The sequence below is a fragment of the Pongo abelii genome, chromosome 3, assembly GCF_028885655.2.
Source record: "Pongo abelii isolate AG06213 chromosome 3, NHGRI_mPonAbe1-v2.0_pri, whole genome shotgun sequence".
Lineage (NCBI taxonomy): Eukaryota > Metazoa > Chordata > Mammalia > Primates > Hominidae > Pongo > Pongo abelii.
Genome location: NC_071988.2, coordinates 176,744,738 through 176,771,919, shown reverse-complemented (window position 1 = coordinate 176,771,919; position 27,182 = coordinate 176,744,738). Strand labels below are relative to the sequence as shown.

The 27,182-nt window shown below is 32.1% G+C and overlaps 1 protein-coding gene across 8 annotated transcripts in view; it reads right to left on the bottom strand.

The window, feature by feature from the left end:
* Positions 1-3,382: 3,382 nt before the first annotated feature.
* Positions 3,383-27,182, bottom strand: part of RBM46 (RNA binding motif protein 46) — a 49,795-nt gene continuing 25,995 nt past the window's right edge. For 3 of the 8 annotated variants that reach the window (XM_054554619.1, XM_054554620.1, XM_054554621.1), the window contains exon 5: positions 3,388-5,391. In XM_054554619.1, the coding sequence (XP_054410594.1) occupies positions 5,381-5,391 (11 nt within the window). In that variant the 3' untranslated portion in view covers positions 3,388-5,380. Of the gene's footprint in view, positions 5,392-11,447; positions 11,497-11,687; positions 11,748-27,182 lie in introns of all 8 variants that reach the window. The other 5 variants (XR_008524825.1, XR_008524824.1, XM_054554618.1 and 2 more) reach the window with 5 other exon arrangements.

The following is a 27,182-nucleotide window of genomic DNA, read 5'->3' as shown; positions in this document are numbered from 1 at the left end:
CACTTTGTAGCAGTGCTGTTGAACATGCTCAACTTCATGAATTTCGTGATCAAATAACACCCAATTCATGATGGGTATCCCATAGTCAGTATCTATTACAGCTTAATAACTGGCTAAGAGTTATTTCTCAAAAGCAGACTAGTTCTTTGCCTAAGAGAACACAGCTTTGCATCAAATCCTACAAGCCCTCACTGTGATTTTCCTACCAGACTGAATGTGCTTCATATCCACAGACATCATAATTAGTGAAAGACATTTCAAGTATATTGGGACCCACTGAGTCAAAAGCAGTGAAGTTCACAGCTGTTTGCAGTGCTGTTTATCATCTGCAGAGCTTTTGCCCTGGGTTTCTACTCAAAATCCACCAACTTCTGGTCACTCAGTAAAGAGATCCAGTGCAGCTTTTCCTAATGTGTTTTTGTTCAGATTACTGTTCACTAGAGCTCTTTTGTTTCTGAGAACAATTATGTGTCTTTTTACTTAAAATTATTTATCATTCATTACAGTGTCTGCAAGTGAGAGATGTCACACTGTGATCCTATCCACTTCTCTCATAACTCTTTTTTTTGCATATCCTTCTGGAGTTCTGTATGCACCTATAAGCACATACAAATGTTCTTTTCCTCTTTACCAAAACATAGAACACTGTATTATACATACATTCCTAAATAAGCCTTGCTCTTTTCACTTAACGTTCTCTCTTCCTGTATCAAGAATAGTCATTCTCTTTTGTATAGCTTCTTAGTATGTACTGATAAATGTATTCTTAATCCGTCCTCTAATGATGGATACCTTTACACATATATCATTTCACATACACACATCCAAGTATACCCCAGAAGTAGAATTGCTGGATCAAAATGTCTGTATGTAATTTTGGACAATAGCTGCCAAGTTGCTTCTTATATAAATACCAATTTTTAATCCCAATGACAATGTATGAGAATATTTACAGGCTTGCCAAAAGTTTATCAAACTATGAATTTCTGCCAATCTGAACTTTTAATCTGCCTTTCCTATAATGACATAAGCCATCTTTTTAATAGGTTTGGGAGCCATTTGTCATCTGCCTATTCAGACATTTCATCCATTTTTTTCATGGGTGGTTACTTTTTCTGATATCTAGAAATATTAGAGATTAGCCCTTTGTAAAACAACATGCAAGTATCATTTATCATTTTTTTTGAGATGGAGTCATTTATTGTCTTTTGACGTACCTATGTTACTTCCTTGCCATGCAGACTTTTCTTTTTAAAATGAACTTAGCAACCTTTTCTATTATGGTTTCTACATTTTAAGTCATAAAGAAGTCTTTCCCTCTCTAACATTATAAAACAAACTAGGGAAGAATGATAGGGTTAATTAAACTTTCTGCATACCTTCTGATCTTTCTGCTTACAAGGGATTTTAAGCAGGACAGGTCCTAGCTCCATCATAATAGATCATAAACTTCCACATTTCAGCCATGGTTCTTTGCGTAATGTTGCACACAAAATTTGAAGTCTGTCTTTAGAACTGTTTCCCTGACCAATGAGATACATCACATGGCTAAGACTTATCAATAGTTTGTGATCATCTAAGGAAACCCTCATTTGAAGCAAATGCCTTATACAGCTTATTCTGCAAGAGTTACAGCAGCAAATAATTAGTAGCTATGTTCACAACTCAAATAAAATTTTATTCAGTATAAACAAGATTAACTGCTCATCCAGAACATCACAGAAAGGGACAGTGTTTGACATGAATGTGCTAATTTCTATATTTCCAGTTAAAGGGAGTAGGGATGAAAAACTACAAAGTACTATGCACTTCATATAACTATACCCATATAATACCACCCACCACCTGAGTGTCTTCCATTTGCTAGGTGTTTTACCTATGTGTACTATGACTTTACAGAAGTGAAAAGTATGGCTAAGATTAAAAACTGTGTCCAAGTTCAAAGAGCTGTTACTTAATGGAGTGGGATTTGACTAACACAGCTTATATGCTTCTCATCCAATCACCATGGATCTCCAAATACAATGTGTGGTTGGTAAGCTCAATTGTTTGATTTTTATTGAAAGTGAAAAAGCTATGTGGAAACTTGCAATTATTATGATGGGCTATTTCAAACACTTCTATGAAAAACTAAGTGTCTCTTTTTCTTCTGGCTGTCTCAGTAACCTCTGTATTCCAAAGGTATTACCACAATCACCAACGAAATACTCACTGTATGCTTGCTGAGTGATATGCACCTGTGAGCCCCACATACACCTGGCAATTAAAGAGCAAAATCTATGCAATTCAACAGTTGAGTAAGGAGAAAAATAGTATTTGTTAAGCACTGTGTCTATGCTCATTTAAATTAGAAAATCTAAGGCAGTAAACTGGAAGGTAAGTATTGCATATGATTTATATGGAATGAACATTATTTAAAGGTTGAAAAAACTGAGATAAATTTCCATATAACTTCTGCTTGAAACTTGAGAAAAAAAAAATTTGCAACTATTTCAAATTCTGTTTACAAATGCTATGTCCCATACAGCTGCACAATGAGTTGATTAAAAAAAGGTAATGTTTGCTATCTGAAAGATTTCTCAGACATCAATTATAAAAACTATCACTAGCAATCATTATAAATGTATACTAAAATATTGAAGTCAAAATGACTTGAATTCATTAATTATTCATAACTGAAAGGCAGAAACTTCAGTGGGTCTATTAACAAAGTATTTCTATTAGTCCCTGAAAATAATTTTTGTTACTATTTTATAAAACAATTTATATTTCTTCCAAAAAAAATGGGATACATGTGCAGAACATGCAGGTTACATAGATATACATATGTGGTTTGCTGCACCTATTGACCTGTCTGCTAAATTCCCTCCCCTCACCCCCAGCCCCAAAAAGGCCCTGGTGTGTGTTGTTTCCCTCTGTGACCATGTGTTCTCAATGTTCAGCTCCCACTTATGAGCAAGCACATGTGGTGGTTTCCTGTTCCTGTGTTAGTCTGCTGAGGATGATGGCCTCCAGCCTCATCCATGTCCCTTCAAAAGACATGATCTCATTCCTTTTTATGGCTGCACAGTATTCCATGGTGTATATGTACTACATTTTCTTTATCCAGTCTATCATTAATGGACATTTGGATTGGTTTCATGTATTTGCTATTGTAAATAGTATGGCAATAAACATACGTGCGCATGTGTCTTTATAGAATGATTTATATTCTTTTGGGTATATAAAAACAATTTTCTTTCTTCAACATCCTTCACTTGAGTCTCATAAAAGCACTGAGCCTATGACGGTGTAACTAGGAAGTGAAATTGTTCTCAAGAAAAGCTCAAAGTGATTGTGAGAACTAAAGGTTTTGTCATTCTAATAAAAAGAAAACACACAATAGAAGCATCACATATTTAATGTCAAAAAATTTGAATTCAAGTACAAAAATTAACACATGATTTCAACATTAAAAACCCATAACACTTGTTATTAACAATACAAAGAATATCAAAAACACAAATGAAGCATAACTATAAAATGCTTAAATACATTAACAGCAAAATTATAATTTGTGTCTAACAAATAACGAAAATATCTATAGTTATTTTCAAGGACCACAATGGTAGACTGCTTTTTCTTTAGTACTGCACAGAATTTGTATCTTAATCTTTTTGTCTCATCATTTCTTTCTACATAATGGTTAGATGCTTCTGGTCATATAATTGTTCTAATCTCCAGTACAGATAGTGATCCTTGGTAATCAAATCTACTATAACCATTGTCTTCAAGTGCTTTAATATTTGTGAAATACTACTAAGTAAAATTATGCAAAAAATTAACATAAATGACTAGGTTCTATTGCCCACTGAGGAAGTAGAAGAAAATCCTAAAAGTTTAAAAAGAATAGTAGTTTGCTGTACCTTTATCAAGAGAACCACTGAATAACTTTTTAAACTTTGCATTTTTATAAATTCTACAACTCCATGTTATTCTGAATTATAGCTGACGTTTAGTACTTTGGAATAAATATCTTTTTAAAACCAAATGTGCAAACCCGATTCTAAAATAAAACAGTATTTTAATTTGCAAGTTTTCATACTACAAATTTACACAAATTTTCATACTAATGTTAGTATTTTCTTCAGAAGAATGAGGCCTGATTGGAGATATATAGTCGCTGTCCAACATGGCTGCCACTAGGAAGTGATATTGTTGGTGACAAGGGATAGGCTGGATAAGAATAAGGCCTTGAAGTATAAGGAAGCACGCTGGGAGTCCCAGAAGAGAGGGTAGCACTAACAGGGGAAAGACTATTTATTGAGCTGCGACGGAAATTGTAGTCTGTAAATAAATACATGAACAATTATGCTGTACATCTTTATGGACACAAATTTAATTTAAAGAGACAAAGCATTAAACAATAATCACATTTTAACATAATGTTCTAACATTGGAAATCTTGATGATACTATATTGCTGGTTAAAGATTATTTCAGCATTCACTGCACTGCAAATCCTGAGAGTTTTGTCAGTATTACCTTTCCTTTACTCACACAATGTTTCAGAGATCTTACCAGAATGAATTCTTGGATATCTACTATTTCTTGGAATTCTGATTATAGAAAAAGAGAATGTCTCATTTCTCTTGCTCTACAAAGGAGCTTCTTTTAAATTTGGTTCTAAGGGGTAGTACATGAAGAAAAGATAAAAAACAGTGAATTCATATTTGCTTTTTTTTTCTTTGAAGCTGTATTAGGCATCAAACCAGCAGAAACATTCACCCTGGACTGCAAAAACATTTGGTATAAACTAGCTGGCCAATATTTCATTATTTAAATACTAATATAAACATTTATCTAACTCAACATACTGATTTAACATTAAAAGTCCTACTGGTATGATAAAACAGTAAAATGAATTACCTTTATTAAATAAACTTCAAAAAACCATTATCAACTTATAGTACAGAAAATATCCAATTAAACCAAATTATTAAAAAATATTTGAAATACTGCTGTTTCACAATAAACATTCATCTTATGCATCAATAATTTCCTGTTTCATTAACTGTGACATTTATATGTGTGTGTATATATTACAGACCAAATTTTTAAATCCTGTACCTTCCAAAAACTCAACTATGTTCTTTAGTGTAAAATAAGCCAAGGGTGTGACAATGACTATAAAATCATTATTTAGAAACATTATGGTGTTTCTAGGAATGGAAGAAAAAAAATCAGGTCATCTAATGTACAAGTAAGTTTTTTTCTATAATACTGTCCTGGTACTATAAATGATGCCTATACCATAGGTGCATTAACTTAATGTTGTCATGGGACTTAATGTTTAGCCAACAGGAATGAGATCAACTGCAGGAGAGTAAGCTCAAGCAACATCAGAAAGGACCTAGTTCAGGAAAAAACAAAAAAAAAGGAAAAATGAAAATCAGTTAAATATAGGTTTAATTTCCAGCATTATAAAACTCTAATTAAACTAATTTTATAACCTTTTTATGAATGGTACCATAAGATCAACAAAGTGATCTGTTCCAGGAAGACATAAATACATTTAAAGTAACCAGTTCCAAATATTTTCAGTATTTTGAAAATGAATGAGAAATTACTTTGATATCATTTACTTTTCTAACATCCAAAGTAGGATGACTCTACGTACCATACAATTTATTTATTTATTTATTTGAGACAGAGTTTCACTCTTGTTGCCCAGGCTGGGGTGCAATGGTGCGGTCTCAGCTCACTGCAACCTCCACCTCCTGGGTTCAAGTGATTCTCTTGCCTCCGCCTCCCAAGTACCTGGGATTACAGGCACCCACCACCATACCCGGTCAATTTTTGTATTTTTAGCAGAGACGGGGTTTCACCATGTTGGCCGGGCTGGTCTTGAACTACTGACCTCAGGTGATCCACCCACCTCAGCCTCCCAAAGTACTGGGATTACAGGTGTGAGCTAACGTGCCTCGTGCTTTTTTTTTTTTTTTCTTTTAAAGGATCCACTTCACCTGAAGGGTTTGGTACTGAGTATAAACGGGACCATTACTGGCTCCATGTATTCCCAGATAACTGCTTTATTAAAAAAAGTCTGATTCTTTCCTTCTGAAAATTATTATGCAAATACAGTCAATTTCTTATTAGCCATTTATCTGTAATACACCCAGCTCTTCAAATTTTAACAATGTGGTCATCAACAATACAATTTAGAAGAGCAGGCTACCACAAACAGGGAAATGTAGTTTTCAAAGAGAAATCACTTTTGTTTTGAGTTTACATCCACTCAAGAGGTAATGCAGTCTATTTATGAAATGTGGATACTGAAGGTATCTTCAGGTAATGCAGCCTATTTATGAATTGTGAACACAGAAGGTATCTTCAGGGAAAGATTTCAGAAAGCGGATAGCCAAGCAGTTGGCTACTAGCATAATGCCTAGCTTATCTTCATTCCTGATAGTCCCCATTGTAAACCTTGAACTTAAGCCCTTAAATATACACAATGATCATTTGTTGTACTGCATATTTTCAAGGAGACTAAATTAAATACAAAATTAAAAGTTGATTATGACTTTATTCATGTAGCATAAATCCAAAGGAAAAAAAAAACTCTTCACAAATAACAAAGATTAGGAAACAAAAGGTTTCAGAAGTTTGTAAGATTTTACAAGCATTTCAAAAATAAATTTTATTACTAAAATCACTAAGAATCTAAATATATTCAGGAAGACATCTAGCTGGTTAGAAAATACAATACAAACCAAATTTCAATGAATGAAATGTAAGCTTTAAATGCTTAGTGGGATGAACCTAGAAGTACAATCATGTTTTCCTCAGATCTATTATAACATATAATTTTCATATCATAGGAAATAAAAAGCAGAAATTCTAATTTTCAGAAAATACATTAATAAATTAGTTTAAATTCCTAGCATATACTTATTTGCCCACCCCTAGTTTTTCTTCCCAATTAACATCCTTAGCTCTTCAATCCCACTGTTTCTGCCTCAGACTGGGATCTGTACTTCAGATCCCTTCTTAAGGAATGATACAGAGCCAATTTCAGAATATAAGTTTTACACTAAGTGTTATTCAACTGCCTTAACACTTTGAACATTGATATACAATTTATATAAAATAAAACGCATACATCCTATGTTTATTTCAATGAGTCTTGATAATTGTATAAATCTATGTAATTGATACTCAAAACAAGATATAAAACACATCCCCAATCCAGAAATTTCCTGTACCCTTTTCCAGCCAACAGACCTTCACTTGGAGGCAACCACCTTCTGATTTCTATTTCAATAAATCAGTTTTGCCTGTTCTTAGACTTCATATAGTATGCATTAAGTATTTTTATGTCTATCTTCTTTCTCTCAACATAATTTTAAGTACATTTGAATTAATTTTTACCAATAAAAAATAAGTTACAAAAAGAGGAGGCCTCTATACAAAATAAGAATGTTTTTTTTTCCATTCACAAAGAGAATCCACTGACGTATCTTGCCTTGCCAAGTCTAAACGCAAATAGCTTGTTTTGGTAAAATTATTCCAGAAAGATAATCCAGACAATCTCTCAATATAATTTCTAAGATTCGTTCACGTTGTACCTTTCAGTAGTTTCTTCATTTTTATGGTTATTATTTCATTGTGTGAATATACTTCAATTTCATTATCTATTTGCCTAATGATGAATATCTGGGTTGTTTCTAAGTTTTATTATGAATAAAGCTGCTATGAACATTTTTATACAAATCTTTTGGTGGATAGATGTTTTCATTTCTTTTGGGTCAATATCTGGGAATGGGATTGCTAGGTCATAGGATAGATGACCTATACTGCTTAAAGAGTTCTCCAGTATGACCATTTTATATTCGCACCAGTAAAATATGAGACTTCCAGTTGCTCCACATTCCAACATTTGGTACTGCCAGCAATTTTAATCATACCTATTCCAACCTCTCATTTCAACTCATGCAGCTCTGCATTCCCTTGTTTTATATGCTAAACTTTCACTTGAAGTAAAGGTTGTTTTGTGGAGAAAAAAAAAACAGAACAACTGCTCTGATATAACGGATTATTATAGAAAACCTGATCAAATGTTATCTTTAATTTCCTATTTATATATGGAATACAAATATTTTCATAGAACAAATTTGATATATACAAAGAATAGCAAATAAGCTTAACCTTAAGTGGCAATTCTAATTAAGCAGTAATGGCTAATAGGAATTCTAGATTCAGAAAGATTCTGGTGGTGTGTCTGGAATAAACAGGAAAGCGAGGGATGACTTAGGCCACATCTGACAAAGGAGCAAGAGTAGAGACTGGTAGTACATACACCACATACTTGTCAGGCCTGTTTATGTGGCTACTATAATTTGGTCTACCACCTTTTTGTATCCAACACAAAGACAGTCTGGTAGTGAATAATACCAGTACGTTTCTCAGTGAAAATGTAAACAGTGGATAGATACATTGCTTCAATGTATTTCTTGTTTTAATTCGTCTTACACATCTTGACCAAACATCACTAATTCTTAGCTGCTTTTCTGTCTTAAAGATGAAGAAAACCCTTAATAGAGACTTTAAAGTGAGATAAAAGTGTCTTCTCATATTAATTTTGACTCCCTTTTTCTTTTGTTTCTGACTAGATACTCTTCAGACTAATTTTTCATTTAAAAAATATATTCCTCATAATTGGTTTCTTCCGTTAGCTACGTGAGTTCTACCACCACATCCATCCATTTTCTGATATATCTCTAAGTCTGCAACTTAGTGATTTTTATCACATGTACAACAGCACCACTATAAAATTCTAGAACATTTTCATCATCCTAAAAAGAAACTCTGTTATCTATTAGCAGTCACTCCCATTCTCTCTTCTCTCAGCCCCAGCAACTACTAGCCTTTGTATTTCTATAGACTTGCCTATTCTGGACTTTTTGTATAAATTTATGTGGTCTTTTGGAACTGACTTTATAACATAATGCTTTCAAGGCTCACACATGTTGTGGCATGTATCAGAACTTCATCTCTTTTAATGGCTGAATAATATTTCATCATATAGCTAGATTACACATTGTTTATCCACTCATCAGTTGATAAATATTTGGGTGGTTTCAACCTTTTGGCTATTATTTATAATACTGCTAAGGAATAATATGTACAAATGTTTGTGTGAACATATGTTTTAAATTCTCTTTAGTAAGTAACTAGGAATGAAACTGCTGAGTCATACAGTAATTCCCCGTATAACTTTTTGAGAAATTGCTCAACTGTTTTCCAAGGTAGTTAAGACTATACTATTTTACATTCCCACCAGTGTTAAGGATGAGACACCTGATCTTCTCATCTATGAAGTATGTTTATCAGACCTTTAACACATATTTTAAGCATTTCTTTAGATACCTATGAGATCTGTATTGAAATTTTTTTTAAAAAAGCTTATTGTACCATTATTATTTCAATTTCTAACATTCAATAACCATAACTGAAATAACTATCTCAATAACTTACTTTCACTCAAACACTAAATTTTATCTGAAAAAAACAAAACAAAACAAAACTTTTTTTTTCTTTTTTTTTTTTTAGCTATATACTACTACTATACATTCCCAGAACATAAAATATGGCTGGGTTCAAACACAGAGATTAAAATATCATATTAGTATAAATAATATCTATCATTTATTTTGTACTTTCTATTCTAGTACAGAAAATCAAGAGCTAAATAAGCAGAGGAAATAAAGAAATTTCTTTAAAATGAAATTTTAAATTATCTAAAGATTACAATTTAAACCTTCGAAAGCAAGGGGCTGAAATTCTAGAAAATGCAAACTAATCTAGAGTGGTTGCCTGAGAATGAGAATGGAAGGAAGAATGGATTACAATGGGGCATGGGGCAACTTTTGAGGGTGAAGGAAATGTTTGTTTTCTTAACTGTGGTGTCATTTCATAGATATAGACATAAATTAAAATGAACCGAATTGTACACTTTAAGTATGGGCATTTTGTTGTATTTTATTTATACCTCAATAAAGTCAGAAACATATTAAATAAAAACAAATTAAACTCAAGTGTGTCTTTGGGTTAGCTTCAGTATTTCCCAAACCACATCCCGTACAATTAAAGTGCAAGAATTTCTTAAAACAAGCATCCTATAGCCAAATAATCTCAAGAAAAATTTAGAACAGATAGGCTTATACATTAAACAGGTTGCTACCTCAATTACCTAGGATGCTAGTATGCACTGATTTTCCAAAGGAAGTATTTAGTATACAGTTTTTCCCAAACCTGTTTGACCTTAGAAGCAGTTATTTCACTGAATTTTGAATATCAAGGAAGAAATCTTAATGGAGTTAATACATAATGGGAAAACATTAAAAACAAAACAGAACAAAATCTTCAAATATATTAAACACAGCAATTAAAAGCTCAAATGCCTTCAGAGGCAAGGCAACACACAAACAAAAAGAACACAAAGAGGGTCAAGAATAAAACAACAGATACTTATTTGTACTGAAAATAAGTCTAGTTGCTTTCCATTAAAAAAAGTACATCTAGAGCTTCTAGTTTGCTACCTTTGTATTAAGAGATAATTATGTCCAACTCCTTTTAGGCCATTTGGAAAGTGAGTACTAGAACAGCAGCTTATGAGAGAAAAAATTACAATCAGAGCTGCAGCAATCTAGGTAGGCTTCAGTATAGGTTAAAAAAAAAGTTGTAGCTCACTAAAACCATGTGGGCAAAAAAGAAAAGCCTTAGAAAATACAGCAATTCTTTTCAAGTTTTATTTCTATAAGTAAAATCAGCCCTTGTAACTCAAATTTTGAACTATAAAAAGTTGGAAGGACCTCTAAGACTGGCATCACTTATTTGAATTTTTATGCTAAGATTAAGATCTGTAAAAATAAAATTTAAGTCTCAAGTATAACAAGCATTTCTCTCTGAGTCTGAGAACAGATTATATTAATTGCAATGGCAATATTATTAAGTGATAAAAATAACCACACAAGATTAGTACAACTGAATCCACATAACAGACTTAAGTACTATTATTATCCCCTTTGTCAATGAGGAAGTGAAGCACAAAAAGGTCAAGTTAACTTACTCAAGGACACAGATGTAGTACATGAATTACATCCTAGAAAACATCACATTCCTTTGCCTCTACATGTAAAAAAAGACTTTGTAAAGTAATAATCTTGACTCAAATAAGCTATCTTTCAACTTCCTACTAAAACTTATCTTCCTCAAGAAGTACCTTGTTGAATAAACTAAACACTAAGTCTTAGTAAATACAACTTTTATCCCAAACTGTTTCAATAAGATTTGGGTTTAAGGTTGAAAAACAAGAGAGTCCTATTTTCAGATACTTTTGAGAAATACTTGGATAATCTATAAATAACACACTAACTCCAAATATATCGAATTTATAATACTGTTTACCATCTTGGTGGTTCAAGGTATACCAGCATGTTGAATGTTTTGAGAAGACCTGAAATACAGAAACCCACTTTAACTTTTTAAAACATTTGCTTAATGAGTCTATAATGAACAAGGCTATTATAAAAAATACTTCATAAAGTTTCATTGTTTTCATTATAAAGAACAATTTAAAACTGGTTTTCTGACAATTAAATATATTACTTAATATTCCTAAGAGACTCTTACCTAATAAACTCTTACCTGTTTATTTTCTCCAAATTCTTCTACACAGGTCCAGGCTGAACAGATTGTGTTCCCTGTCTGTAAGCAGTGAAGACAGAAAATAATTGAGTCTTTAGATTGATGTTATCCCTATCTTGGAAGTGCATGGAATCCTTGGTAACTTTAGTTAAAAAACCTTTTGATCAGTAAATAAAAAAACAAATTTAGAGAAAAAGGGACAAATAGTTATTTCTGGAGTTCTACAAAGATGAACAAAGAGAAGAGTATTTTGATATCTGAATGAAAATTATGAGTAATACATTATCAGAAAAAAATTTATCTCTTTCTAAACAAATTATCATTTATCTTTCTAAATATTACTACCCTGCTAAGATAAAGAAGAGACTTTAAAAATAAATGAGATCACCCAATTTCTGATAAGCAGAAAGCCAAAGAATCTAAGCAAATTTGGGAAATAGAAATGTTGTATAAGGTGTAGTTATTTTACATATGAAACACCATTTCCTTGCTGTCTTAAAAAAGATAGATGGCCAAAATAATACTAAACTTAAATCTTTTTTCCTAACAGCTAAATTTTATCTACTTGAAATCTAATTTAGTCAAATATAGTACAACTGTGGGCATCCATCTATTTTAGTGGTTGTCTCTTCATATGCCTTAAACCTTTCTGTTATGGATGTATATCCAAGTCTATGCTAAGAAATTGTGTATAAAAGTATAAACAAATGAAAAATTTCTGATAATCTATAGAAAACTAGGTATAAAAATAACCATCTAAAGATTATAATTCAGTATAAAAATAGTCACAATATCTTCTGTTTTTACATGATGAACTAGGTAACAATAATCAACCCTCTTGGTAAGAACTAGAAAATGTAAGAAATTATTAAAAACAAAAACATTTGCTTGAAATCACTGAGAACCAAGACAGTGACGAATTATGGGGCTGTGATCTCAGAGAAGAAGAAAACCCAAAGGTATGTGCACCTCTTTGGGAGGTGCATTTCCCCTGGAAGGGTTGGCCAATTCCCAAAAGCTCCCTCTTGGGAATTAACAGAAGGTGCCAAGAGACAAATGAAGCTAGGAAGACGAAAACTAGAACTAAAGAGCTACTAACAAGGAATGACTGGAACTGAGTAAAAATGGAACAGAAACAGACAAACTTTAACAGAGACTAAATTTAACTTCAACCCCTGCCTAGATTAAAGCAATCTTGGTTTGTCAGTCCTTTAGCCACCTTTCTGAAGCCAAAATAAATCTTATATGAATAAATATAACATCGTGCTAGCCTTCAAATTATCTCTACAATTTTTCATACACAATATCTGGTATTGAATAAAAAATAACTAGTCATACAAGGAGGTAAAATTAGTATCACCTAAAACCAACAGAAACAGCAGACAACAGTAACAGATCCACAGGGTATTTAGATCATTAAATTTCAGAACTGAGTATTGAAATAACAATGCCTAATACACTCAAGAAAATAAAAGACTAAAATTTTTGGAAGGAAGTAGAAATCATAAAAGAGACTCAAATTTAATTCTAGAACTGAGAAATGAATCTAAATGAATGGTTCTTAGGATAAACCTTTTAAATTTTTTACAGATAAAAAAATTACAAACCAGAAGACAGGTAAGAAAATATACAGACTGACATACAAAAGGATGGACAATACAGAAGAAATATAATCAATACACAGGTTACAGTAAAAAGGTTTAACATATGTGTAGCTGGATTACCATAAAGAAATAAGAGAGAAAATGAACAAATGCAGTAGTTGAAAACACAATAACGTAGAACTTACTAATACATTAATCTAGACTTCAGAAGAGGTGAAAGTACCAAGTAAGATGAAAACTAAGAAGACTATACAAAAGTCAAATCCATAATAGTAAAACTTCTGAAAATCATAGATAAAAAGAAAATAGTAAAAGTAGCTGGGTACAGGGAATGATGGCACAATGTATGTTCAAAGGAGTAACAAGCTGATCAACAACAGATTTCCCAAGAGAAACAATAGAAGCTAAAGGACAGTAGAATCGTAACTGCAAAGGGCTGAAGTAAAATAACTGCTGGCCTAGCAAAAATACCCTTTCAAATGGCAGGCAAACTAAGAATACATTCAGACAAACAAAAATTGAGATAATTTGTCATAAGCATATCCACACAAAAGAAAATATGAATAAGTATTCTTTAGGTAGAATAAATAAACAATTCTAGTGGAAGCTTAGAGATGGAAGAAAGGGCAAAGGAAATGATAAATGTGTAAATCAGTATCAATGTATATTAAGTCTAAAAACGATTATAACTAGATATTTTTATTATATTGGGTATTGTGGGGTTTTAAATGTATAAGGTTTAAATATATATATAAGTACCAATGACACTACATAAATTGTAAAAGAAATGAAAGAAGTCAAAGTGTACTAAGTTCCTTGTATTGTCTAGGATGTGATAAAATACTAATTAATATTAGACCAGTAAGTTAGGAATGCATGTTGGCATTTATAGAGTAAGGACTAAGAGATTAAAGACTGTATAATTGTATAACTAATACAGCTAAAGAAAAGAAAGTCAAAATAAACACTATGTAAAAAAAAAAAGGCAAGAAATGAAAAAATAGAACAAGCAGAGAAAACAGAATGCAAATGGCAAAATGAGAGACTTAATCCCAAGCATATTGGCAAGGACATTAAATGTATATTTAGAAATTAATACTGAAGGTTCAAGAAGAAATCAAAACATAAAAGAGAAAATATTTTTAAACAAATGATAATAAAAATAAAATATATCAAAATGTATGGAACACAAGGCCAGGCATGGTGGATCACACCTGTAATCCCAGCACTTTGGGAGGCCAAGGCGGGCACATCACCTGAGGTCAGGAGTTCGAGACCAGGCTGGCCAACATGGTGAAACCCCATCTCTACTAAAAATACAAAAATCAGCCGGGTGTGGTGTGCGCACCTGTAATCCCAGCTACTCGGGAGCCTGACGAAGGAGAATTGCTTGAACCCAGGAGGCGGAGGTTGCAGTGAGCCGAGATCACGCCACTGCACTCCAGCCTGGGCGACAGAGTGAGACTCAGTGTCAAAAAAAAAAAAAGAAAAAGAAAAAGAAAAAGAAAAACCAAATGTATGGGATGCAGCTCTAACCATACTTAGGAGAGATATTTGTAACCTTAATAAAAGAGGGGCTAAAAACTCTAAGATGGCCTCTTAAATAATATTCCACATATTCAGAAACAATGTAATAACACCCATCTTATGTAAATTCTTACAGAGAACAGTGAAATTTAAAATATTTCCCAACTATTTTTATGAGGAAAAGAATGAGTCAATCTCACTAATGAACACAGATGTAAAAATCCTAAAGGAAATAACAAATTTTAGCAATATATAAAAAGTATAATGTACCATGACCAAATTGAGTTTACTTTGGAAATAAGATTCATGTAACATTCAAATATCAATCAATGCAACTTATTGCATTAAAATAATAAAAGACAAAAATGATGTAATTAGCTAGATGCAAAAAAGTATTTCACAAAATTCATGACCCATTCATGATAAAAACTCATACAAAGCAGGAATAAAAGAGAGTATCTTAAGTGATAAAGGACTTCTATAATAAAAGCTACAACACATATCATATCTTAGTGGAGAAATACTGAAAGTTTATAAGGATGGTTTTTATCATAATTTGTATTCAACGTTAAAAAAGTAGTTCTAGCCAGTGCAGTAAGGCAAGAGAAAAAAAAATGTGTATAAAGGATGGAAAGGAAGAAACAGATCTTTACATTTAGTTGATAAAAGTGTATACAGAAAAATTACTGCAGAGTCAAACTATCTGACACAAATAAGTAGTTTTACCCAACATATTAAAAAATAAATCGTTTTCACATAAAGCAGGAACAATTAGAAACTAAAATTAAGATAAGTTCTTTTTTATGAGGACATTATGAAAAACAAACACTAGGTATAAGTCTGGAGAAAGATGTAGAAGATATTTAAACAGTAAACTACTGAAGGAGCAAATTTTTTAAAAGCCTAGGTAAATGAAAAGAGGTATCATGTTCATGGATCAGAAGACCCAATACTATAAAAATGTTATTGTTCCCAAATTGATCTACAGATTCAATTCCGTTCCAATCAAAATCCCATTAGGATTTTGGTCTTGGGTATAAAGTTACAAACTGATTCTAAAATTCATATGGAAACTCAAGGGCTGAGAAAAGTCAAGATAATTGTGAAGAAGAAAAAATAAGTGAGAAAATATTATTTATAAAATATGAAGTTACAAAATTAAGACAATATGGTATTGGTGCAAAAACAAACAGATCAATGGAATAGAATGTTAATATCCAGAATAAGTCATATATGTATGTGTGTATTAGAAGGCAGTGTATATACACATACTTGATTTACATTAAGGTGGCACTGCAGAGTCATGGGAAAATGGCAAGTCTTCAAAAAATGGTGTTGGTTAAGTGAATATTCATATGAGCGGGGGCGACTCTGAGACTTCTCATTGTCACTAAATTTAGATGATGGGAAGTTTCTAAAAGATAATACAGAAAATATTTCATGACCCTGTGGTGAGTAAAGATTTTCCAAGCAGGATGCAAATGGCACTAGTAAGATTGATCAACTGAATCATATTAAAATTAAGAACTTCTATGTTTCAAAACATACCTGAATAAACAGGTAAGTCACAGAGTAGAACAAGATATTTTAAAAATATATTCAATAAAGGACTTGTATATTAAGTAATAAAATGAAACCAATAAAATGAAGGAGCAAGACTTGAACAAGACAGATACTTCACCAATACAATAGTGTAATGCCCTATAATCCTCCTAAGATGATCAGTATCGTAAGTTATCATCATATAAAAATTACAATCTCAGTAAGAAATATACACTAATCAGAATATCCAAAATGTAAAAGACCGATATCTAAGTGTTGGCAAGAATGTGAAACAACTGGAACTCCCATTTACTGCTAGTAAAGTGTAAATCAGTATACTTACTTTGGAAAACTATTTGGCCCTATTTACTACAGTTAAAAAAACATGACCCACCACTTTCACTCCTATATATTCAACAGGAATGTGTGCAAATGAGCACCAAAAACACTATGTTCAAGAATCTTTAGAGTGTCATTATTCAAACAGCCCCAAACTGATAGTTCTTTATATTTTCATCAACAAAGACAGCAAGTTTTATACAACACTCTGATGAAATACAGGTATCAATGAGAGCAAATGAACAGTACTGCTACCTGAAACAGTATGAATCAATCCACAATGTTAAAAGAAGCCAGACAAGATGATATAAAATGTTATATAAGTTTCAAAAATACATAGAATAAGTCAGAGGAGTGGCCTCCTTTGAGCAGGAAGGAAAGTAATGTCTGGAGAAAATACAAAAGAGTCTTTTGGAGTGTTGATATTTTATGTCTTTACCTTGGTGGTGAGTTATACAGACATAGTCCCTCATGGTAATTTACTGAATTTACACTCATTATTTGTGCACTTTTCTGTTTGTATGTAATGTTATAGCTTAAGGAGTTTAAAAAAAAAAGAGGGGGGGAGGGGATAAAAACCTCCCAGTGATATACATAAAGGAGAAGTTGATAATGTATAATTATGATAAAATATAAAATCACTTTATAGTTACTACCAAAATAGAGCATATGTGATTCAGACTAATTTTAAACTATAATGATTTTCAGTACAGATGCTACATAGAAATATTATTAAATACAGAGCAATTCTTTTCTTCATAATGGCCTTCACTATCTACCACCTGGAGTTTTTAGAATTAGCTTTGTTAATCTTTGGTTTGAATGAAATCAAATTTAACAGGAAAAATGCTGGGATTTAAATTACCAGTGTATAAGAATTAAATTTATGTCAGCATATAGAAGAGATGGTGATAATTCTCACCACAAAAGCAAAAGCTTATCAGCAGAGTCTCAATTTTGTGTCAAATGCAAGGCTGCTACTTACTGGTACTTTTCACCCAATTTAACTTACCATCTTATTTGTGTCATTCCTTTTTAAAAAGCAACAACTGTTAATGAATATATTCTGAGAAATTATTTCAAAAGTGATTATTTAGTAGGCAAGACAATAAGAAAGAGACTAGGGGAAAGAAAAGGCATGTCAAAAAGTGGAGAAAAAGAATAGGATAAATTAAACTTCAGAGACTAGAGTCAGGATCTTTACCACCTCTCTGCAAAATGGGAATCATTAAATGTTTTATATTTAGTTTTCTAGAAGTTATGTAGGAATAAGGGCCAAAATAAGGGAAAACTAAGTAAAAATCTAAGTAGGCTCCTAATTTTCATTATTTTCAAGAAAACATAACATTGTAGATAGATGACTTGTTCTACAAAGATGTGATGAAGTTTAAAAAGTCACTGAAAACTGATTACAAAAGCATATTCTCTATCTTTGAAGAAGATTTTACTGGTCTTTAGTTTGACAGAAAATTCCATATAAATTTTAAAGTAAATGATATGAAAGACAAAAATTATTTTTAGACTCTCAGATATGGCATACTATTTCTTCTTTTGAAGACAGAAAATAACTGAGTGCATGGGATTCCGGTGTATTCCAAATAAGGCTGCTATATTAGCACCCCGAATTTTCAAGCTTTTTTCCTGTCTTTAGGAAACTAAACTGAAAGGAACACCACCATCTTCTCAGTCTACACCTGTGTAGAAGAATATTAAAGTATAATGCTAGCAATAAACTAAGATTAGAATAACATACAATAAGCAACTGACATTTCCTATTTGTGAAGCCTTGATCAAACGTTATAGATTATGCTAGATATAACTGTGGATTATATAATGAATTTTAAAAGAAACTTAAAAATTGCACATAACATAAATCATTATATTCTATACTACATTTGGTTGATATAAACACAAAGGTTTTCTCAGAGGGTTTAAAAATAACAATTACAACCTTAATTTCCTATTCCACTATACAAATTTATATACATATATATAATATACACATATCCAATATAAAATCATCCATATGCCCCTGTCTATATTTCAAGGATTTCTACTATTTTGAAACCTCCAACATTAGCATGTTAAAAATTATATACTGATAATTTTTACTTTGGTGACATATATGCAGATATTTCAGCCCATTAACCACCATTCATAATTTAACCATGCCTGTGTTTATACCTGTCAACTTCCTATCTCATATATTTCTTTCCCAATCCTTTCTTCCTTCTGCTCAAAGCACAGCCGAAATGTATCTTTCCTTGGAATCTTTATCTTTTAACTTTATAGCATGTAGATTGCTTTAAATTATTTGGAAAGCACCATATGCTGAGTACTAAAGGAGCCAGTACTCACCCATATAATGCAGGGAATAACAACAAATCATACATGTACAAAGTCCACTGGCTTTATATACACTGATGGATGAAAAATTTTGAGTAAACAAAAAATATAAAAATTATTGAGTAATATCATAAAGAAAAAGTCATTTTGGGTTACTATGTCCAATAAAAGCTTAATATAAAAGTATATGAGGATAAGCAGAATACTCTAAGCACAGTGCACAGCAATAGGAAAGGCCTAGACCTACCAATAAGCATGGCAAATTCAGATGATCACAGCAGGAAATGTATGGCTATGGTTAGGTTAAGTGGGGCCAAACAGTAGAGCATTCTGAACAGGAGAATGTGGAGTTCAGAGTATTTGATTATACTACAATAGCAAGCCATGATAGGTTCCTGACTAAGGAAGTAACAATGAAAAAGCATAAACCTATTTGGACTGATAAATTATATGGCTAAACTATGTATTGGGATGTTTTGAATATAATCAGAGTAAAATGAGTACCAAGTAACAGGGGACCAGGAAATAGATATAAACAAACTTTGCCTGTTTGATGTTGTCTAGAATCTGGATGGGGGAAAGACATGTATCATCTGCCACCTTGACACATGTCATTCCTTGGCTGGCAATGCTGATCCTAGGGTAAATTTAAAAATCATGAAGCTACCTTGTAAACAAGATACATTTACAAGATTTTTCTAACTCAGAATAACACAGAATTCAACCAGATGTCTCAGGTCAACATTACAATGGAGTGGGGTCTGGTACATGGGCCTGTAGGTTTCCTAAAGCCAAAATAGCCTCTGGAAAAAAGGTAAGGCAGGACCAAAAGCCCATCTCATTGTATTTTAACTTACAGAAACATAATTTGCCAATAATATTTCACAAGTCCACTGTCTGTTACCAAATGTTTAATATTAGACAAAAACCAGTTTTTCATTGGAATCATGTGAATTTACAAAGGATGGCAGTTAAGAGCACAGCCTCTTATGCTAACTAGGATCTTGGGCAAATTATTTAACATACTGAAGCCTGTTTAAAAAAAAAAAAAAAGTAAGTAAAGGAGTGTCAACATTAAAATCCTATCTACAACAGGCCAGGCGTGTTCGCTCATGCCTGTAATCCTAGCACTTTGGGAGGAAGAGGCAGGCGGATCACTTGAGGTCAGGAATTCGTGACCAGCCTGGCCAACACAGGGAAACCCCCTCTCTACTAAAAATATGAAAACTAGCCAGGCATCGTGGTACATGCCTGTAATCCCAGCTACTTGGGAGGCTGAGGCAGGAGAATCGCTCAAACCCGGGAGGCGGAGGTTGCAATGAGCCAAGATCGCACCACTGCACTCCAGCCTGGGTGACACAGCGAAACTCTGTCTCACACGCGCACACACACACACACACACACATCCTATCTACCACAAAGAACTGTGAGACTAATACATCATGTAAAAGCATTTAGCACAAAATCTAACATGTAGTAAGTGTTCAAAGAATCTTAACTATTATTATTTCTAATATTTATATTACATATGATTGGAAACTGGTATCTTGGATTTGTTTTCTGAATAATTATGCTTCACTATTTATATGGTACTTAATATATATAAAAGGGAATGTTCTGGGCCCTTTACAATTTTAACTCATTTAATACATGCAATTACCCTATGAGATACTGTTATTATCATTCCTATTTTACAAATGATGAAACTGAAGGACAGAGAAGTTAAGTAACTTTTCCAAGTAAGTAATGAAGCTAGAATGTGGACCCAGGAAATCTGGCTCCAAATGCCATACTCTTTTTTCCTATGTTGCCTATATGCTATGCCATAGTACTTACTTTCTTTTTCCTGAAATTCTTTCTAAAGTGCAATGTACCATTTCCTGACCCCAATACCAGTTTAGGTCAGGTCATCCAATTGTATGTTCTCATAACACCCCGTACTACTTCAGAGCATTTATCAGAACTCTAACTGAATATTGGTCTCAATAGAATGTAAGGTCTATGAAAGCAGCAACTGTGTCTAATTCCTACAGTGATCCTCATAACTTTACACAAAACAGCCTTAGGTAAGTATTTGTTGAAGGAACACATTTTAACAAGATTTAACAATCAGCCGTCTGCCAGTTAGTAAACTAAACATGAGAATAGAAGCCTAAAGGAATGAATAATAAGCAAAAGGGATATTCTTATGAGAATAAAAATTCCCAAATCAAACTTTCTTAATCAGTTTGCAAAAAGTAAATTTCTCAGAGGGCTTGAAAATGGCACGGCCATTATATTCCAAGTGGTATTAGGGAAAATAATTCTGAGTTACAATAGTCTAGTAAAGACTCTTTCCTTCCCCCATATATTTCATAGATTTAAAATAAATGTTAAAAAAATTATTTTTGTTTGTTGTTTTGTACTGAGAGAATTTTTAGCAGCCGAAAGGCTTAGATAGTTCTGAGACTTATATTAAGCCATAATCTACCTCCTTAAAACTTTGCTCTTTTAGACTTAATTCCACTTCCTAGAGCTCCAAAGATAAGGACTAAAGTCTTTTTTCCATGTGCGAGCACTTCAAACATTTGAAAACTGCGATCACATTTCCTCTGTATTAGTATTTACACACTAAACAGCTCCAAATATTTCAGTTGTTCACTGTCCTATTACATATTACGGAGTTTCCAAGCTCACCCTAGTGGTCAAGGTTGAATTAAATTGTGGTGCCCATAAGCAACCAAAACATTCCAAATATAGTCTGAGTAGAATAAAATTATTTGGTCTTGATACTATGTAACTTTCCTATTTTACCTTGAGTTATACTGAGAATCTCTAGAGTAGAAAGACTCTTATTCCAATTTTGACAAAATAACACAAGTTTTCACCCTTGGCTGGCTTTCATTTTTCCCAATTTAATAATGAAATATAGAAACAAAGAAATATATACAATATAGATGTGTATGCCTTACATAATTAAAAAAATGAAAACATGTACTCACCACCCAGGTTTAGAAACAGGAAATTACCAATACCTCAGAAGTCCCTTTGAATCCTTTCCAATTTCTCCCTCCAAGTAGTAACTTTTAAATGTTAGTAATTCCCTGGCATTTTTATGGTTTTACCTCATAATCATCTATCTCTAAACAACCTATTGTTTGGTTTTGCTTGGCTTTATTTTCCTAATCATAATTTCCAATTGTCTCAATTTCTTCAATTTAAAATCTGAATCCTTTTGTATGTTACATATTTTTAAGGAGCCACTTCAAATCTTTTGTGGAATAAGGCAGGAATGAAAGTGAACAACCTACTCTTACCAGTAAAAACCACGAAGAAAAGACAGAGGGCAGACTAATGTAATACTTAGGTAAGTGCACTGCATCAGTATGAAACAATGTCATTTCTGCAGGATAAGAAATTGAGTGGAGGAGAAACTGAACATCTTTCCAACTTTTCCTAAGCTGAGTTTTGTATTGAATTTATGTAAATTTCTAGAATCAATATACTATATATTTAAAGAGCACTCTAGGATAAACAAATAAGCTAACTATATTCAGATTATTTCCTTTCCATTTATTCATGCCACGTATCTAAATATTTGGGAGTTGATTATACAAGTTTTTGTCATAGAAAACTCATTATAAATAATTTCAGAATAAAAAACTAAAATTAAAAATCATTACAGAAAAATTCTGATTAAATCTAAAGGCAATGAAATAATTCTCCAATATATCAATTCAAATGACAGCATCTGACATCATCAAGCTAAGGCCTCAGAGGATTGATGAAAACCCTGTCCATCCTTCTCCCAAGCCACATTAGCTAATGTAGCAACACCCTGCCTGGAGCATAAATCACAATAAAAAAAATACATAAATAAGAAAATAAAATGTAAAGATTTTAAAAAGTCAATAAAAATGAGTTTTAGAACACTAGTATATTAGTGAGAAATAGAAGAGTCACACATACATGTATGTATTTCAATACAATAACTTAAAAATCTTAAGTCTATCTACTAAGTAAAATAGGGAAAATATTAAGAAATAAAGAGAAAAATCATTACTATCTTATTTGTAAATCCCTCTCCGAAACTAAGTGAGTGCCTTCACGTGAAAGCAATCATATTTTTGTTTACTATTGCCTCTTTCCCTTTAATTCTTAAGTGAAAAGAAATAATCTTTCAGTATTCTGGTATAATCATTATTTCTATACTTCATACACACACCTAAGTTCACACCAAGGAATCCCTTAAGGGATTCTTATTCTCTCAAGGAAACACATGTACACACATATATACAGGTGAAATGCCTTTAAATTAACAAGCATTTCACTGCTTGAATTATTTATAGTGCAGAATAGAATCTTAACCTGTTTTCCAAAGATTGATAATGGCTCACCTGTAACCTTATAAATTCTGTGCCCCAAATTATCCAATACTTTCATAAATTTGTAACTACAGATTTGGTCACCCTTGGACCAAAAATTAACTGGGCAGCAGCAGGAAAAAAAAAGCCGTCCACATATACATATGCTGCAAATTTTGTGGATATTCATTTACCCCATAATCTGGCCAGTAAACAAGCAGACTGGAACTATGTATTGATGAAACAAAGTTAACAAGAAAAAAAATTAAGTAAATGGGCTTCCGTCTTACAAAAATCCACATACAAAACAGGATTAAAGAAAAGTACAAAGAAAAAAAGTAACTCTAATAAAAACATCCTTAGACCACATAATGGAAGGACAATCAAATTGCACAAAAGAAAAAGTAAAGCATAGGTCAACAAAGATTTATCTACTCTATAAAAAGGTGAAGTTTTATATCATGGTTCACATTTTTATTTAAATAAGTGCCAATCCCTTGAATTTGTGTACAGAAATCAAGGTATACTGTTTAAACACACAAGAATAGTAACAAAGTACACAAACCAAATTATCAGGCAATACAACTTTAAGAGAGTGATGTTTTCTGATGATTGTACTCCTATATACTTTTTAATCCAAAGTTTATAAACAGAATTATAGTAGAGCACTATTAGTGTAGTATAAAGATTATATTTACTGAATCAAAGCAACGTATAGGCAAACTAAATTTAGTTACCCAAATTATTTTCTTAAAATATGAACTATTGTGTACATAAAATTTCATATGCAGGACATTCTTATAGCTCAAATGTTACTTGCTATATGTGAGACAAATAACGACCCGCATGTCATTAATACATTTCTGACCAAATACTATCACTTTAAGGAGCATGAAAATCCAAGGAGTTATTAATTTTCTGGTGATTTAAAGTTTCTAATTATTTGGGGGATACTAAGGTTTTTAATTATTGTCCTTCTATTTTGAAGCTTCACAGGAAAGTGAACCATTCTTGGAGGTAATGTACTACCAGGTCTTGGAAAGAGGATGAAATGCTCTGGGATTGATGATATATCAGATATTAACTAGTAAGGGCAGATACTATGTTTGATTTTACCTAAAAGGCCTGGAAGAAGCACTGAATTTTAAAGTAGTTAAAAGCACAAAATAAATTCGCCATAGTGAAACCATCATTCCACATCTTCTGTCTCCTTATTCACAAGTCCATTCACTTAATTACACTGCTATAGCATAAAAAATTATTGTCTACTAAATATTAAACAGGAAGCAGAGATAAGGGCATGATAGGCCGAAGAAGACTAAGTAGAGCATTTCACAGAGATTTTTCTGATTCTAAAAAAAAAAGGTAAGACAAAGAGGAGCTAAAAATCAACGTAACATTAAATTTCCTTTTAAAGCCACATTAAAAATATGTATTTAGGGACATCATGTGGCAAAATTATGAACTGCTACTAACATTTAAGAATGGAACATATATACACAATTGCTAATGGCATCTAATATAAAGGGAGATTTTTAAAACCATTTTTTAAAATATGAATTAAATAAGATTAGACATTAGATTAATACAGAAGTAGCTGCTATTAAAACTAGTTTATTAGAAGGAGTATTTTAGGACTATATTAACCAAAGACATTAAGAAGTTATAGGGTAAAGAATCAAGCATGATCAAATAGATTTATGAAGTAAATAAAATAATAAGGATCACCTTCACCAGTTAATAAACCTATGGGACAGATACTCCCCACATGGCATGTTTTGATACATATCATTATTTTCCTAGATCCTCTGTTACAAAAAGAAAATTTAGTTTCCAAACTTTTAAGTAGTTGACTTGTTTTATAAAAACCTTGATTTTGACTATAGTAATTGATTAGCAAATTCAGAGAAGAAAATAACTGAAAAACAATTACTTGTCATCATGCAAATAAAACAGCTGACTGACTGAATCTTTTATTTATTTTTTTTGTCCAGCTGTTCTGTTGTGAAGTGGGGGGGGGGGGGCATAAGCTTTGAATTCTATAAAGGAAGGGATATTAAACTGATGGATTATTTTTTGCAAAAGCAGCTCTTGGTTTTAAACTATTTGTACTCAAATATTTATCTCTGGGCAGACACAAAATATTTTAAAGTATTATTTTTGGTTCTACATACGATTTTGACCATATTTTAAATGAAACCATAATCTTTTTAGAAAAAAGATTCCTTAAAACTTACTAAATAAAATCCTGATATTTTACATCTGAGGACATTGAAGTCCAATGACTAAACAATTCATTTGCCATTCTAAGGTCACACAGTTTGTCGATGGCTGAGAAAGGATTCTCAATTCTTATACTTTTATTCTAGTAATCATTCTATTAAGCTGCTTCTCTCACTGTACTAACTCCATAATATATATGGTGCATTAATACAAGTGTTAGTAAGATGAGAATTATAAGTAATGCTAGATGTTCATTTAAATGGTCTTTCAGAAAAAAGTAAATTTCAAGAGTAATACAAATACATTTTCATGAGGACTAAGCCCTCTCAGAGGGTCAAAGACACATAGTTGAGTTAATGGAATTTTGGTCACCACTTGGTCATATGAAAACAAATGTGTAAAATGTCGATCCTGATGCCTATTTCTCATTCAAGTAGGTAAATTTTAAAAGAAATTTTGCAAATTACCTTTGTTCTTTAAAATATGAGTTTGAATAGTATCAACCAAGTTAGAGCTGTAGTTAAAACTGGAAAAAAATAGTCTTCTAAAAAGTATTATTTTTCTTCTATTTATAATTTATAACTCCATTATAATATCATAGAATCATTATTTCATGTTTGGCTTAAGTGCCTCCTAGAATTATTTCTTAAGTTAAAAAAACCTGGAGAAAGTTTCTCTTTATTTCAAAGCAATGGTTTCGAATATTTTTATCTGAAATTATTTTTTATTTTTGCATTTCTGCCCATCAATCTGGAAATAATAATAGCTCATAAGAAAAAAAGCACCAAATATTTTTCAAATTAAAACTTCTCACAGTAGTATACTTTCACAAAAGTGTAACTTTCAACAAATTTACAAGTGATAACGGAAATAAAAGCTTCATTTGAATAAAAGGATAAGCTAACAGCGACTATCATGCTTAGAATATATATCTACTAAATACTATTCAATTACTAGAAAAAAATGCAAGATTCTACTGATGTATGCCATTTCAAAGTCAAATATAAGAAGCAATATACAAGTCCATTACAAAATGAATACTGAAATAAGTAAGTACAAAAGATGTTGTAAGAATGAATATTCACACACAAAATGGTCCACACAAATCGAGACGGATTCATCTAAGGAAAAAAATACTTGCTCAGAGGAAAAGCAGATATATCCAACATAGTTGCACTAAAAAAAAAAAAATGGAAAGTTTTAAGAAACAGGACTAATGAAATTTTAATTAACTAATGTTTACATCTTTTCAACTCCTTTAATTCTTCCTAAGTCTCACTGAAATCATGAAAGCAAACAATATACAGAACTACTTGCCATTAAACCACCACCATGCTATTTTTCTAAGATGAGTTTGCTCACGTTGTGCTCCTCTCTGACCACAAACTCCGCAAAGAGTTTACAACTGAGGTCAGGGAAGCATACCTTTTTCCTCTTCGACTCCCAAAATAACCTATCCAAAGAATTTGTGTATCTGCCTTCATCACTAGACTGTGACTCCTTAAACAAAAAAACAATGTTTTGTTTATCTTTAGCTCCAGAATGCTTAGGAAAGCACACTTAGCATGTAA